The following is a 17460-nucleotide window of genomic DNA, read 5'->3' on the forward strand; positions in this document are numbered from 1 at the left end:
TCTACTATCCATGCTAGGCTGTCAGCTGTCCCAGAACCGATGCTGAGTCATTTCCCTTCTGATTCCTACATAAATGGAGACTTTTCCTGCAGCCTGCCTCCCAATTCATTGGCTCCTGTGTCTTTCTCCCAGTTTGGAACTGGAATGGATTTTTCCCCCCTACAGTGTTATGAACAAATGCCTACACCAGAAATTTGTATAGAACAACATTTTATTTGTTTCATTCATATTTCATATTTATTTAAAAATGTTTTTATGTCAACTGGAGTTTTTAATTTCACGGTATAAAAATGAATGAATGAATTTGCTATAAATTTAGACTAGGTTTGGTGTTTGGAAATTTGAACTTTTAATAATTTTAAAAGCATGTGCAGTTTAATATATATCCATTGTCAAGTTTGAGTATTATTTGAGAAAAATGTTAAAATGGAAGGTGGATATAGTTAAAAACCACCTTTCCTCCTAAAATTACTTTAAATAATTAATATATTACTTCACTTCTTGTTTTTCTTAGGAGAAAATCTGATTTTCTTATAATTACCAGTAAAGTTAGAATTGTGCAGCACAAATAGATATATAAATAAGTAACAGATGCATAAAATATTCCCTTTTGCTAATAATGGATCAATTTATTTGTTATGTGTAGAAGCAGATTATAACAGTTTTAAAATGTGCAGGATTTTACTGGATTTTGGAAATTGAACAAAACCCATACTACTTTACCATAATTGAACAAAAAAGTATAGGAAAAGGAAACTCAGAAGATACTGTTTTAGTGAAACATGTCTGTTATATAGTTTATTCTGTAAGATACATGAAGCAAAGCAAACACCGTGAACAGAATTAATTTATCCCAAGACACAGCACCTGGTCATTCCAACAGCAGCTTATTATCAAACTTCTGATGGAATAATAAAATGATTTTTAGTGGGTTGAAGCTGAAACCCACAGTTGCTAAGTCATTTGCTCCTGAATTGCTGACAAATGCAAAGTCAAGCATGCCTGTGATTGTTACTGTACAGTAGTGGATTTACATTTCTCCCCACTGGGTTGATCACTTTCATTCCCCAGTTAGAACACTGCAGAGATGTTTTTTTCTGACACAGGTTAGGAATCTGCATCCCCCCCCCCAAAAAAAAAGTGTACAAAGTTCTCTTAATGATTGCAAGCTTTATGCTGTATCATTTATTTAAAATGAGTGATATATTTTAATTCTTCTGATAATGAAAATTAAACCCTGCACAGCTTTTGCTGCTTCTTCAGTGCTATATATATCCTTGTAGTTTTGTAGTACCAGTGTTTCACATAGCAGGACATACATTGATGCTCACAGCGCCACTGACCAAAGCTGCCTTACTGAAAATCACTGGCCTTTTATCAATCATAAAGTTACGGATGCATCCAGTAAAAGAGTTTCGTGTGGTCAGGCTGAATGTCAGGAAAGCTTCTGTGAAGAAAAAACATTATTAGCCACAAAATTGTTCACAAGTGACATTACAGTATCTAAATGCAAGTACATGCTCGGAATGGCTTTACCTGGAATACGAAACTTTTAACATACACTTAGTACCATTTCTAAGTTCAGCTAAGTAGCACTTCTGTGGGGTTTTACATTTTTTTTTTAGTAAATTCAACTTTTTATTGGAAAAAGTATTAGATATTCTGAAGCTAGTTAAAGAAAAGATAGATTGGATCTGGAGAAAGGCATTAGAAAAAGGATTTGAGAGAAAGTAGTAGTCTATCTTCTCCAGAAACTTCATAGAAAACTCAAGATCAGGAGTCTCCTACTTGAAGGGATGGAAATGATATGATAAACATGTTCCTTTTAAAATAGCACACTTATAGCAATTACACTTATATACCACTTCACAGTGCTTTAAGCCCTCTCTAAGCAATTTACAGTCAGCATATTGCCCCCAACAATCTGGGTCCTCATTTTATCGAAAGGATGGAAAGGTGAGTCAACCTTGAGCTGGTCAGGATCGAACAGGCACTGGGCAGAATTAGCCTGCAATACTGCATTCTAATCACTGCGCCACCACGGCTCTTAGTAGATATGGTAGGTAGGAGATTTGGATCTTTTTATTGTTTAGAAGATCGTTGGCTCCTGATTTTCCCTTGTGATGAATTATGCCAAAGATTCTATTAGCATATTTAATTATTTAGTGGTATTAATGAATATTCAAGGCACATGGACATATCTTTACATGCATCTAGTACATGTGGGAAATTAATCAGAAAGATAATTCAAAACCTAAATCATAAAAATTTAAAATTATTGAGCATTAAGTAGATAACATCTCTGATAGCATCTCTTTGGACATAAATAAATGTTATTACAGTACATGTTTATAAAGTCCTCAGCCTTATCTAAGAAAAGTTGCATTAAGCATCAAGTTCCTAATAATGCTCATGTTTTCTGTTGGTAATCATATAGCCATATAGCCTTAAAGAAAGCAATAGTTTTTTGGAAAGTCAATATGACATCACTTTTATAGAATATTTTTTGCTTTAAAGTGTTCATTGGAACTGGTTGGCTAATAAATCCCAATAAACAAGTTAAACAGTCCATTGTCTTAATTTTCAAAAATAAAGTGATAGTAATTAATCTTACCTGGTGCTCCTCCAACAAATACCGGCTCTCTGTGTTCAATTGCTCTTGGGTTTAATGGTCCCACTACATGATTCATTTCTGAATCAACAGCCAGTTGTATCACATTAGCATCTCTAATAACTATTATGCAAAACAGAAGAGGATAATATATTTTCATATCCCAAGCCACCAGATTAAAAAAAAGGTTTTGAAAATACCAACTTGTCTAATTGTGCCTGGCTAAGGTTTCTTCAGTATCTTAGATGGTTTAAACTAAAGAAATAATCCTCAGCCACCATTGCAGACGTTGTGGTGTTGACTCACCTGTAATCCTGTGCCATCTGCCATCACAGAGACTTTGCTTTGGTGTAACGGTAGTTGAAAAATCTTTAATGCCATTGTTTAATTTCACAATAACCTGGTAAAGTAATTTGAGTTCAGCTTTAAAATCTTAGTATTATTTAAAATATCTTAAACAATTTAAAACGAAAGGCTTACACTAGAAATATAAGATTCTTCCCCTGTGCTTTGGTACTTAGATAAGGAAGGCTGGTTTACTTCTTACTCATTATACATGCATTTATACATGCAATTTGAGTGTGGAGAAGTGCCTATCAAATTCAGTAATTGTTGGATAGGTAGGATTATGATTATCAGTACATGAACAGTATGTTATACAACACATAATATACTATATGTTTTATAATAGATATTATATGGTACAATTAAATTATATTTTACTAGGCATTGTTCTAATGTAATTGGTTAATAAGGAAAAAAAGTAAGAAAAAGCTTTAAAATGGCTTTATTTGAGATTATGCATTTAACCATCAAACTCTGAAATTATTCAATGTAAAATATACCCAACAGATAGGGTTAATTAATAAGCATGAGATGAAATGGAAGAAAGTGTTATATAAGCAAGATAGGTTGAAAAGTCCAGCAACCTAACCATCCACACACTGGATCATTTCAAAATTGCATCTTCCAGATGAGTCATGACTAGAATTTCCAGAGCTACCCCGGTTAGGGAATTTTTAGATTTGTAGTTCTGCTATATCTGGAAAGGTTGAGGTTGGAAAAGTGAAACTGCCTTTGCTGGCAAAAGCTTTAGACCCACTGTTGTATTTCTCTCTAGCTTCATTTAGAATTACATTGCAAAGGTCTTCTGGCTACTCCATTACATTTATCGCTATCTACCAGTTTGCTCCTCTTGACTGCTCCCAGTTGGCCTTTTCCATAAGTGAAAAGCAGCTTTGGAGAAACAAGATACTATGCTCAACACATCTGCACTGCTAACTTGCCCTGTTGTGAGTACTGGCAGCCAACAGTTTTCTGGAAGATAGAAGTGGATATCATTGTCTTTGGTTTATCTGGTAATGGGATTGGGCTTTCTGGGTTTAATTCGTCAGACTCATTGGTTTATGTGAGGCTGGATGGTAACATTTCTGTCTCAAATTACTGCAAAATGATGGACTTATTAAAAAGAGAAGCCCAATAGAATGGGAGATAGTTTCTTAATCCAGACAGGTTTTTTTCAAAGACTGCTTAGAGTTAAGATAGCAATAGGGCAGATCAGGGACAGGTAAAATGAAGTGTGAATGTGCTCTATGAATGCCTATTAAGTTAATATTAAGTGCACTTCTATAGCTTTCAAGTCAGATTTCAACATTTATTTTTAAGTGCAATAGGAAGCTTGCTGATTCTCAGAACCAATGAGCACTAAATACATTATGTTAAAAAATCTTTAAAAAGAGTCGGGGGTCATTTCCCTAAGCTATTTATTATAAAAACATTTAATTATTTGCTCTTGGGAATTCTATGGTTTCCCCCCCTTAGTTCCACTTAGTTTTAAAAATCCTCAACTATCCACACATGCTTCAATTGAGCAGAGATATTTTTGGAACATGCGATTAAAATGTTCACTTGATAACATTACTACTTATTTCAGAAATTGGAACTTTGCTGATATTAAAAATAAGGAACACAAGGTACTTGACAAAAAGGTGGAAAAATCTGGTTTTGAAAAATCAATGTGAAAATAGGGAGGAGTGGTTGGTTCTTTCTCATACCTGCCCCAGTTTCATATGTATGTTCAGGAACTCTCCATTTACATTATGTGCATGCATTAGTATTCCAGAACTGCGCCGAGGGCGGACTTCAAAATCAACTTCGAATTTCAGGCCCAAGCTAAATGATTCATCTGCAAGTAAAAGTCACAAAATGTTTTATTTAAAGTTAATTTGTGAAATTATTCACATGCTGTAGAAGATGAAACAATAACTAAAGATCCTTTTAATCCTTTTAACTCTGGAAATTGGAAAGTATTTCTTAAATTTCAGTGACTCTGCAATTCTTCAATATGCTCTTCTAAAATTCTTATTTCTTTTAGATATGCTGTATCATTCTTGCTTTCATATATTATTTAGCAGATCCTCAACTTGTAATCTGCTGATGGTTAACTTGTGTTAATGAAGCAATACCCAGTATAATCCCCAGTGTAGACTTGGTATGGCTTTATCCAACATGCCACTGTATACTTAATAATGTTTAGTGGTAATTTGCATCTTTACTTGAGCTATGGTGATATTATAGTATTGTGTTAATAATGACTTCCCTAGCCTAATGCTGTCCTCCCAAATATTGGGACTATAATCCAGAACTCAAGGCAATATTTTAATTGGTATTCTGGGGTTTAATTGCCTTTATGCATATGGAGAGCATTAGGTTTTGAGAACTTATGTTCTGAGCAGGAAACCAGCAGAATGATAATACTGATTATACTATGTAATAATTTCTGCCTTTGATGTAATGCAAAATTGTTTGGAAATTTAGTCCACTATATGCCAGAAGTATAACACAACACGCTGAGTAATTTAAAAATAATTAACTAACTAATAACCCTAAGTATATATTTTCCCATCTCTTCGCATCAGTAACCATAAGTCTAAAGGTTTAATAACCACCACTAATACCACAAGAATAACTCATTACCAAGTATAATGTATCCCCCTTCGGATGAAAAATAGGTTCCTTCTTCTGATGGTCCTTCAAAACAAGGTGTTACACTGAAGGTCTGTGACGGAGAAGTGACTGGTTTTCCATTGAGCTGTAGACTGCCAAGACAACCACTAAAACTGTATACTGAGTTAATCTAGGGAAACAGAGTTGAAGAAAAAGAAACAGATAGAAACTTTCATTTAAATATCTACTGGTATACTACTACTGGTGTATATAGCCACGTGTTTCTAAAATACAAGGAAGCCAAGACAGAAACAAGGTATTTGTGAAGAAGGCTTAATGATAGCAGGCTAATCAATAGATTGCCTATTGCAGCATTTCTCAACTGTATTAACTTTAAAATATGTGGACGTCAACTCCCAGAAATCCCCACCTAGAATGCATGCTGGAAAATTCTGGAACTTGAAGTCCACACATCTTAAAATGGAAAAGGTTGAGAAACATTGCTCTACAGGTAATCTTTGACTTAAAGCCATTTGTTTAGTGACTGATTGAAATTACAATGGCACTGAAAAATGTTACTTGTGATCAGTCCTGTTACTTACAGTCCTGACCATTGCAGCATCCCCACAGTCACATGATCAAAATTCAGACACCTGGCAACCATCATGTATTTTTATGAAGCTTGTAGCATCCTATGGTCATAAGATCATCATTTGCAACCTTTGCAGATGATGTCTGACAAGCAAAGTCAATGGGGAAAGCTGCTTAACGGCTGCATTCACTTAACAACTGCAATGATTCATTTAACAACTGGCAAAAAGCTTGTAAAATTGGGTGTAACTCACTTAAGAACTGCCTTACTTAGCAAAGGAAAGTCTGGTCCCAAATGTGATTACAAGTTAATGATTCTCTGTATTAGAGCAGAATAAAAAAAAAAACCTATGATGAAGGAAGTTCAGCATAGACATCAGGAAGAACTTCCTGACTACAAGTTGTCACCCAGTGGAACAGGCTGCCATATACATGGCAGTGAGTTCTCTATTGGGCTTCAAACAGGTTAGATGTTCACCTGTCAAGGGATTTTTGAAGTAGATGACTCTGTCCAACTATGATTCTGTTAACTCTCACAAATACACGTCCAAAAAGAAACATTTATTATAGAAAAATGTATTTACCTGGATATTTTTAGCAGCTTTTCCTGGTGCCACACCTCCTATGTAGAAAGGAGTAGTAACTGGCCATGTATTATCAGAATAAGGAAGACTGTCTTCTAGTACTCTGAGGCCATCAATAATCAAACGACCAATATTCTTCTCTCGAACAAACATTACCTTTTTTAAAACAACCACAACAACATGTTTATGTTAAAGATAATGGAAAAGATGTCATTGTAATTTGCAGAGAGTATATTATGATAGCTAGTCATCTATCCTGTTTGCTTTTTCAAGTTATTTAAATAGAAAAAAGGCTGTTGAGATTTTTCCAGTGTTTCTATTGTTTTTTCAATTTAGTGTGAAAAGTAAAAATTTGCCACTTAATAAAATAATAAGCTGGTTCAGTGCAGTGTGTAAGAGACTTATTTCTGAACAGATAAGTAGCGCAAACGCACACACGCCAAACATATATATATATTGTTACTGGATTATATTTTCATTGTGAATAGTTGCTCTCTAGTTTTTGCTGGTGTTTATTCCTTATTTTTATCTTTATTGTTGCAATACTAGTGTACTTTTCAATATTTTTAAAAGATAAGATATGACAAAAATTAAAGTACATTCTCCAGAAGTATAGAAAAGGGTTTGGGGGAAATTTAATTATTTTTCTCCATAACTTTTTGATACAGAAATTGCATATGGAAGATGACCTGTTTTATTCCTGATCTTTGGAAGGTGCAACAGTTTAGTGCATTAAAACTCCAATTAACTACCAATTTATAAATATACTTATTTGGGGGTAAACAACACTTTTTAAAAGCTTATAAAGATTCTACCTGGATCTTTCGATTTAAACTTACATTATGCCACTGGCCATCATTGTACTTCTCTTGGGTTCGGATTCTTAATTTCTGGTGATCTCTATTGAACATATAAATAAGTCGTCCATGGGCAATGAAGAGGGCCATGAAATGTTCCTCTGCTTGGTCCGCAATATAGAAAATCATTCCATGGGATGAATGAGTCTTTAGACTGATGGAGAATTGAGATCTGGTAAACAAAAATGGCATTTTTCTATGAAAGAGATATTGATTTCCATTCACAAGCTGAAAAAGAAATGAAATGCTGCCTCTGGAGAACAGTTTATAATGTCAAAAATAAGCATTTTTTATTTGTGTTAATTGATATACCCAGTTACAGGTAATCCTGGAGGGCGCTGTTACTTGAGGGACCAGGTATCTTTCACAGTTTATGCTTATCTGGTACATGCTGGCAAAGCTGATGTGCTTTGGGTTCCTTTGATTACATAATGCCCTCTGTCAGGACCCAAGCATTATGCCTTTTATGTTGCAACACCAGTCCTCTAGAATGACATCCATCAGAGAGTAGTGTGGCTCCCATTTATGATGGCATTCCAGAAAGACTTGAATATCTGGCTTTGCAGTAGGGTGGAAGTGGTCTCCTTGTTAGATACCTACTTATTTATTTATTTATTTACTAAGCGCTTATAGACCGCCCCCTCTCCCGAAAGGGACTCGGGGCGGTGTACAGTCCATATCAGAAATACATCATAAGTAGCTATAAAATTAGACAATTACTGGTACATATATAAACAATTTTGGAATCAGGCAACAGTTAGGTCTAATAAATTAATTTAATAATTTGCAAATATGTGAATAGTTATTTAATATTTTATAGATATATTAAAATATGATTACCTTTCATAGAAATCTTCTGGTAAGTAATCAAACTCTTGCCGGCTATTTGCTGTCCCACCAAAGAGATACGCCTGTTCAGTTGCTTTCGGATTGTTGGAAAAACGGCAGTGTGGGTCCCTCTGATTTCTCAGTTCTTGTTCTTTATTTATAACAGATGAAAAAGGGGATGTTCCTTTTTTACTTTTTTCAGCCTTCAAACAAAACAAATAAATGAATGTAATCAACAAACTGCTGCTGGGCAGGCACAGTTTTCATTCTGCATGCATTCCTATATGTTCATTTTCAGTAAGCATGGCCCAGGTCTTGTCTTTGCGTCATGCTATTTGAATGAATTAGCTGTGAGTAATATCAAAACTCCAGAGGCAGGTACTAAAACGGAGCAAAGGTACAATTTGAGAACTCCTCAAGCAGGCCACATTTAATCTTTGATAGGTGAAGTTCTTTCAGTTACCGCCATCTTTATTTTGTTTGCTCCAACCTGATGAAATGTTGGAAAAAGTTCCATAAAGAGTTTCAGAACTTTGTCTCTGCATCGGCAGGATAACCTGCTGATAACCCCCCCCCCCCCAACTGAAAAGAATGGGGTTAAACGTGACGTGGTGGTAGAAGCTGGCAAAAAAAAGAGAAACCAAGTTTGAAAATGGATTTGAAGAAAAGCCCTCTAGAAAATTAATCCTTGGGGGAGAGGCAGTTGGGCAGTGGCTTTGAATGCTGCCAACTGCTCTAGTCTTTGCTTCCTTGTCAGGTCATGCAGCTCAGAGCAGAGCATAAGCTGCTGATCCTGGCCTTCCCAGCTTATATATACATGGAAATTCACTGACAAGCAACCCAAAGGGAAAACAGTAAGTAAAACAGAGTCCACTACTTTCCCAAGTACCTAGGCCTAACTGCTTAATACATTTTATATACTTTTTAAATACTTGTTCATAGGTAAAAGCAGGATGGTAAATAGCATTAATAATGATGTAAAGAATATGGGAAATGTATTAAATCAAAACAATGTGGAATGTGTTAGTATGACTGTAGTTTCCTGCAGTTCTTTTTCTTTTTTCATACTGTACCATTTGTTAAAAATTACAACTTTTGAACAGGATAAATTTACATTGAAGTGTCTTTCAATTAAAAAAAGTTTAGAATCTGCACAAGTGGCCCAAAGAAGTCTGCTATTGGTTAGCATCAGTTCCTATCTAGAAAGCTGTAAGCCCGATGTGGACACTCACTCACCCTTTTGCTGTGGCTTTCCTTGGCTTTGGAGGAATTTTTTCTTTTTTTATGAAAAAGGGCAACTGGGGGAGATTCCACGGGACATCCATAAAGAGATGCATGAACTTTCTCAGGGTAGCGCTGAAAGTCTTCCACCTCAATATCTCGATCTAATCTATTTAAAAGAAGGTTATTATTAAACCAATTTTGATTTCGCATATACATTGAGACCGATTTTCTACTGTCATCAAAGATGTTACTGGCGTTGTCAACTGAGTGGATCTTTACACTTTTGCAGTATCTATCATTGATATACGTGTATTAGCTCATAGGCAATACTGGCTGTCAGAGAGGTCCCGTATTCTGTTCCCTTGTAACTAAAGTGCCTTTTTATAGAGTTGGTCATCAGTTTATAAAGCTAGTTATCAGTTAAAACTGGTCATCAGTTGAAACTATGATACTCAATGAAACATTCAGGTTTTGCAAGGAGAAATAGGCTATTGTCCTCCTGTCCATAATATTGTATTTTCAGTTGACCACTGTATGACACAGCATTTTGGATAAATAGGTTTTGGTGTGATCCAACTGGGTTTTTCTTGTGTTTTTATAAATTTTGTTTATTTGAAATGTAAGTTGAAGTGATGATAGCTACCATATTTTTCGGAGTATAAGATGCATCGGAGTATAAGACGCACCAAGGTTTTGAAAAAGCAAATTTAAAAAAAAGTAGGTAGGTAGATAGAGGGTTGGAGAGAAAGAGAGAGAAATGCAGTAGAGAGAGAGAGAGTGTGTAGGTAGGTAGATAGAGGGATAGAGAGAGAGAAATAGAAAGAGATAGAGAGAAATACAGTAGATAAGTAGGGAGAGAGTAGGTAGGTAGGTAGGTAGATAAATAGATAGATAGATAGATAGATAGATAGATAGATAGATAGATGATAGAGAAATACAGTAGGTAGGTAGGTAGGGAGAGAGAGCGGGTAGGTAGGTAGATGTTTCTAGGTGTATTTATCCATGTGCTGCAGAAGGAAATTGCTGGCAATCTGCAGCACCTAAGACTTTGTTTCTGCTGGCACAGCACTTGATCAATGTAATTCTCATCTATCAGTTAAAGAGCTTTCCAAAAGGGAAAAAAGAGTTTTCCACTCTGCAAACCTCCCAAAAACGGCATGAATAGCCTGGGGAGGGGGGCTTGTAGAGTGCTCCTAGGGAGGAGCAAAACGAGCAAAAAACCAGCCCATTTTTCGTGAAAACTGCCCCGGTTTTTGTCAAAAGAAATTGTATGCATAGCCTTATGGAGGCTTATATAGTGCTGCTGGGGGCTGGGGGGCACAAAATGGCCCATTGTTTGCTCATTTCTGCCTTCCCCAGCCCCCAGGAGCTCCCTGAAAGCCTCCATAAGGTTTTGCATGGCCGTTTGGGCTTCGGGAAAAATGCTGTATTCGATGTATAAGACGCACCCAGATTTTCAGCCTCTTTTTTGAGGAAGAAAGGTGCGTCTTATACTCTGAAAAATATGGTAATTTGACTTCAATTTAGCATTTTTGCTTAAAAGTAATCTCATATTTCATAATGAATTAAATCTGCTGTGGTTTTCATGATGACTAATTTTTAGTGACAAGAAACATATATTTTGCTTAAGCCTTGGAGCAAAGCTGGAAAATTGCAGCTAGATAAATAGATAGTTGGGACAGCCAGCATCAACCTAATTCGTTTCATATTCTCAGTTGTCCAAAGTGCAACATAAAATCTGTTTAACACTGATAAAGCCTCATTCCATTCAACACAAATCAGAAGAGCAACCAATTATTTTTAATAGATTTACTTCTATGTAAAGTTATTTTCTTCTATATCTTAAAACTAAATGTATATTAGAATCTATCTATCTGTCCGTCCATTCATCCATCCATCCATCCACCCATCCATCTCTTTCCTCCACTCCAATGATTTTTTTTTATAAAACTCTCTTAATGAAGGATTTAGGAGAATTCCAAAACCTGCTCATTGTTATATGACCTTTGGGGCGCTTCTAATAAAGCTATTACCCCATAGTGAGTTCATTTGTTTTTTCTCTGATGTAGATTCCTTTCCTTTAAGAGAAAAAACAACAATCACTTACAATATAGCAAAATATTAATTTTAAAAAGGAAGCTAACACATCCCCCACAAGGCAGCAATATTGTGGCTCAAGAAAAGGACACCACACCCCCCAAAGCCCAAATGCTCTCACCTTGTGAAATAGGCATTGCTTATGCAGCCAGTAAAGTTTGCTAATTGTGTACTGAGGGGTGAGCCTCCAAAGTAAAATTTCTTGGTGCTTACAGGCTTTATCTCAGCTGCATCCTTTGCTGGATTATTTTTGCTTTGTCTTTTTTCATCTACCAAAAGTTCAAGCCTGCAGAGAACACAGATCTCATGAGGAAATATTTAAAGGAACTTGGTTGACAAGTGAGAAAATGTTTCATTGTTAGCACATATTTCTTGAATGTTGAATTTGATGAATGGCTCACTAGGTGGCAGCCTCCACGTAGGAGAGTGTCTGAAAGCTGCGATTCTCTAATCTATTTCTCAGCTTTGACCTGCTTCTGGTAATATATAATTTAGGCTTAATAGGCTTTAGCCAAGATGCCCTAGAAACATTTTGGACAAAGAGGTGCAGGAATTGAAAATTAATAACTTTAATTTTCCAGAGATATAGGACTGGTGCATGAAGGAAACCTCTGCCTTGTCCCCACTTGTCCCCTAGAGCCATGATGGCGAAACTATGGCACGTGTGCCACAGGCGGCACACGGAGCCCTCTCTGCAGGCAGGTAAGCCGTCACCCAGCGCAGGTCCACCACGCATGCATGTGTGACTCCCCCTGGCCAGCTGATTTTTGGGTCTGCTGTGCACGTGGGAGATGCACATACATGCACGGGAGGTGGGGGGGAAGTGCATGCTACATTTTTTGCACCAGAAGGCTTCAAGGAGGGGCTCTGGAGCGCAGGGAAGGCCATTTTCACCCTCCCAGGGGCTCAAGGGGATCCTCCGGAGCCTGGGGAGGGCAAAAACAGGTCTTCTGGAGGTTCGGAAACACGCGTATTTCTGGCCTCTGGAGGGCCGTTTTTGCCTTCCCAGAGGCTAGAGGAAAGCCTTTGGAATCTGAGCAGGCTAAAAACTCCCCCCCCTGCATGGGTCACACATGCATGCGCAGATAGATGGAGCACATTGCATTGTGGGTATGGGACACACACACATACAATTTTGGCATGTGAGGATAGAAAGATTCACCATCACTGCCCTAGAGTTCAAATACTCATTTTTGCCCATGGTTGCTGATCCACATAAATGCTATGTGTCTCATGGCAGGGTTGCCACAGACATTTAGTTTGGGTCTAATGATACTGGCAGCCTTCAGTTCTATACTTGTACACCAGTAGTGCTTATTGAATGCTAAAGCAAATTTTATACTATTCTTGTATGAAGATCAAATGTCTAACTAGTTTTGGTAAAGGTTGAACACACAAGTTCTTCCTCCTCCTTTGTTAATTTTCTTAACAAAGAGCTTACTCTGATAATAAGGTTGCACTTGATAACAAATTCCAACAAATGCAGGCTAATGATATCTATGTGTGTTAGAAGAAACATATTTTACTACTTTACTTTTCAGGTGAGATAGTTGTCATGACAAAATGGGCTTTTCCATCATTAAAGGACTTGTCTGCTGTCTGAACTTTGACTCCTTTTGCATTTAATACCACATTTCCTTTTTCCATGGAAATAGAGAACACTTCTGACTGAAATGAAGAAAAGAACACATTCTTATTGCTGGGAATGGAATTCATGCATTCATTTTTAATTTTTTTAAAAAAAATTATTCAATTTCACCCATCTCGCCAAACAAGCTACTATGGGCAATGTACAACAAAGCTAAGCAATCAATAAATACCTAAAACCATTACCCTGATTAATCATTAAAAACATGAAAACCATTAAAAAGACTATAAAAACATCAAGAACAAAAAAGTTGCAGTTGAGGGGAATCTTAATAATGAGACCAACTCACTAGTTTATCCATTCCCTAGGAGCCCCTGGTCTACTGGCATAACCAGATTTTAAGGGACCTTTGGAAGCTCAGAAGAGATGAGGCTGACCTCACCTCAAGGGGGAGAAGATTCCACAGCATGGTGCCACAGCCTAGGGATCACCAGATGTAGCTTCCTAACCACCAGAACATGTACTGCTTTCTTTGCTAAATCTGCTGGGATGGGCAGATGAAATTGAGAGAGGTGGTCCCTCAGGTAACATCCTATGCCATAAAAGTATGTACACACACACACACACTTATATTTACATTAATTACTTGATCATCTAATTGTCCTAAACACTGTAGAAAACACCTTGTATTATACAATATATGAATACTAATGTATGTTCATGTGCATAGGTATGTGAATCCACACACACATTATTATAGTTATAATCATTATCATCCCAAATTAAATCTAGATCAACATTGCATTCTGGAGAAGGTCAACTCTGTTGTCACTAAGAGACTACGTAGACTTGAAGGTACATAATCTATTGTCAGTTTCACCATATCTTCAATAAGGAGGCTTTACTTCTTTGTCCCCAACCCAGTGAAAGTTTTAGCTATGGATAGGTCCTATGAAATCTAGTCAACACATTGATTATAATTTATCTCAGGGACATCTTTGTTGAATTTATTGGACTGGTGTTTATGGGATTTAATCTACATTATCCCTCAATATATCGTCTGCATTTAAAATTTCTTTAAGAGCAGTTTTTTTCTTTAAGAAGGAAACAGGACTTTTGTCTTGGCCATATTTATTTTAAAGAAATACATTTAAAATATGTGGAAAACAACCCCAGACTTACATCTTCGGTGCAATAAAACAACAGTCCATTAGGCTGTAAAGTTCGGAAATTAAAGCCACCTTCAAATGCATGAAAAGGAGAGATTTTCTGGCTGGATGCGATATAGCTTTCACCATTAAAATATGCTTTGCGGGACATCTGTTCATCAAATAAACAAAGCGAACATATAAGGAGTGTAGAGAGCAAAAGATGAAAATAACAATAGCAGAAAGAATCCAGGGGGTCAACTATCACATTCCAAAATGCCCAGTGATTCTGATGTTGATGTGTGATCATCACAGAGCAGTGAGTGTGAACTCTTTTATCACACCATAACAGAGATACACTCTTGACAGCCTTTTCCAGAGTTCACCAAACACTGCTGCTCTATAATTATTTCCTTTCAGTGGGACTCACACATCAATGTTGTTGGAAAGAAATTAGCTTCTACAATAATGGCGATGTGGAAATTGTGCCTCAATGTGTCCCATTGAATGAGGTTCAGATAATACTCTTGGAATCTCATGGTACACAGATTTGGAGAATGTGCACCTTATGTTTCTTTTCTCCTTCCATAGAAGTTAATAACCCAATTGGAAAATCAAGCAGCTTCAGGAAGACCTTAAATCCATTTCCAATCTCATGGCACATAGAAAGTTAGAAGAATACTGTGTAGCTGACATCTTGCTAAATGAATTGTATTAGTCCTCTGAAAAATGGAGTGGCCTATGATGATCACTCTATGATGAATAAGAGTGTTATTACTATTGCTGTTGGTGCCATAACTGGGAGTACTACCAGTATTATTAGAAATGTTTATTTAGCCTACTGTCAATGTCACTTATAGGAAAGTCTTGGTAGATTGGATAGTTGAAATATGTATAGCTCAGTGCTATCAAGATATCTCTATTTGAATCTAGGTCAACTATTCTTAAATAATTTGCAAAAGCTACTTCTATTGACAACAGTGACAAAAGTGAGAATTTGACTGCAGAATTTAGGAAACTTTATACCACTCCTACGTACTATGATTTTGAATTTAAAAAAATAGCTTGCATTCACTTTAATGTTCACTTTAAAAAAATGCTTTGTGGGCCTTTTGCTCTCATAAAGTGGGGATGCCAAATTGTCATTTTGTCATCCTGTTATACTGAACTGTTGAAGACCATACTTGAAGTACAGTATGCAATTGAAAATAAGCTAGCTTAAAATCTGATCTGTGGAGTGAAAAAAGACAAGACATAAATATTTATTAAAGTGTCAAAACATCTGACTGTATAAAATCTATCACACTGGTTTTCTTTCAAAGATCTACATTCCATAACAGATACCACGTCCCATTATTTTACTCAAAAGAAATAATATTGTATTAAGAGAGAAAATTGCTTTAAGAAATGTTACCTTTTTATTCCCTGATAATAAATTGGTGAAAGAAAACAAATATATTCACAATAGAACACAAAAAAGGTCATGAAATAAGATTATATATATTTAAAAGCAACAGAATACCAACGTAGAAAATAGAGGAGTTTAAAAGTACAATTCCACACTTACAAGTGATTCTTCAGGACAGCCATAACCAATGCCCAGGGTACCTGGCTCTTCTAACAAGTTGAAGTCCTTCTTTTGGAACTGGAAACCTTTCATACAGCCCGTAAAGGGTGTACTGATAGCCAGGTGTGAGCTGACACCACTGTTAAGGCAAGTGAGATGTTTGTTGAGTGTCAAGGGTCATGGCTAGTGGATTCTAAATACAGAATGCCAATGCAAAATAAAACAATAGACTGCGCTGTTAAGTGGGAAAGAAACGACATCTGAGCAGATTCTCTCATCCTCTAGATTCAGGCTGAGAAATACAAATAACCCTAAAGTGATTCATTGGAGGAGGTTTCCAATTGCTTAAGGCAGAAGTATAACCCTCCACCATAAAGCAGTTAAGTGAAGTAATAGTGTTTCCACGTTATTACTGTGAATAGGCAGTGGCAGGTCACTGAATAAAGGACACAGTACCTCTGCTTCACAGCCATATTCTGATGATGCAGTGAATGACAGAGGACAACCTTATCTATTGTTGGTGGGAAGCTTCACTCTCTGGCAGTTTATAGCGTTTTATATCAAGATCATTTCTTGCAAAATGTCCAGACTTTGCACAGAATCCTGTCATGATGCACATGGAAATCATGGCGGTGACTGTTATAATGATGCATTGCCTTCTTCCAGAGGAACTGTAATTGGGCATTTTCATATAATGGAAACAAAGCTTGCAAGTGCATTTATTTTTGGTGTGAATTTTTTTTTGAAGGATCTGAAAATGTTGTCTCCCACTTGCAAGTGTAGATTAAAAAACAACAACAGTTATAATCAAAACTCAAATACTCCAACCCCCCCCCCCTCCAAGAGCTGAAACAAGCAGTATATAACAGATCAGAGAGTGATGTCTCCATTGGAGGAAAGAAGATTACGTAAAATGACTTTATAATAGACTGCACATTAAATATGCCTCACTTGGCTGGAGCAGAATGACCCAGTAAAATGCTGAAGTATCTTTTCTCAGACTAGATGGCCTCCAAATGGGTGGACCTCAATTATTAGATGTTCTCTAATAATTTGTCATTTGCTTTGTCACCATTACAGAATAATTCACAATATACAAATTCACATCATTATATGCATTATATAATTTCTAAACAAACATCAATATGCAAACGGGAAAAAAAAACCTTTTGAATGATTATAAACCAACCTAGATTTTAAAATCTCGGTAGGAGCTCCTCCTATATAGACATCACTAAATGGCATGCTTTTCTTTTCATTTTCCATACTTTTTATATGTCTCCTATCCACTACCAAGATCATTTTCTTGGAATTATGATATATGACAGATATCTGAAATGAAGAAAAATAAAGGTAAAAGACACAGCATAGAATCCAGTGAATTATTTAATTTATAATATATATTTCATGCAGGAGCAA

At 36.3% G+C, this 17460-nt stretch overlaps 1 protein-coding gene across 1 annotated transcript in view; it reads right to left on the reverse strand.

The window, feature by feature from the left end:
• Nucleotides 1–290: 290 nt before the first annotated feature.
• LAMA4 (laminin subunit alpha 4) overlaps nucleotides 291–17460 on the reverse strand; it is a 92448-nt gene continuing 75278 nt past the window's right edge. The window contains exons 25-38 of the mRNA XM_081941091.1: nucleotides 17231–17373; nucleotides 16042–16180; nucleotides 14509–14646; nucleotides 13273–13406; nucleotides 11860–12024; nucleotides 9654–9807; nucleotides 8430–8620; nucleotides 7572–7761; nucleotides 6733–6888; nucleotides 5588–5747; nucleotides 4666–4796; nucleotides 2918–3011; nucleotides 2615–2734; nucleotides 291–1447 (exon numbers count right to left, since the gene is read on the reverse strand). Of these exons, the coding sequence (XP_081797217.1) occupies nucleotides 1302–1447; nucleotides 2615–2734; nucleotides 2918–3011; nucleotides 4666–4796; nucleotides 5588–5747; nucleotides 6733–6888; nucleotides 7572–7761; nucleotides 8430–8620; nucleotides 9654–9807; nucleotides 11860–12024; nucleotides 13273–13406; nucleotides 14509–14646; nucleotides 16042–16180; nucleotides 17231–17373 (2061 nt within the window). The 3' untranslated portion in view covers nucleotides 291–1301. The remainder of the gene's footprint in view (nucleotides 1448–2614; nucleotides 2735–2917; nucleotides 3012–4665; nucleotides 4797–5587; nucleotides 5748–6732; nucleotides 6889–7571; nucleotides 7762–8429; nucleotides 8621–9653; nucleotides 9808–11859; nucleotides 12025–13272; nucleotides 13407–14508; nucleotides 14647–16041; nucleotides 16181–17230; nucleotides 17374–17460) is intronic.

The sequence above is a fragment of the Natrix helvetica genome, assembly GCF_964273705.1.
Source record: "Natrix helvetica genome assembly, chromosome: 2".
Taxonomy (NCBI): Eukaryota; Metazoa; Chordata; class Lepidosauria; order Squamata; family Natricidae; genus Natrix; species Natrix helvetica.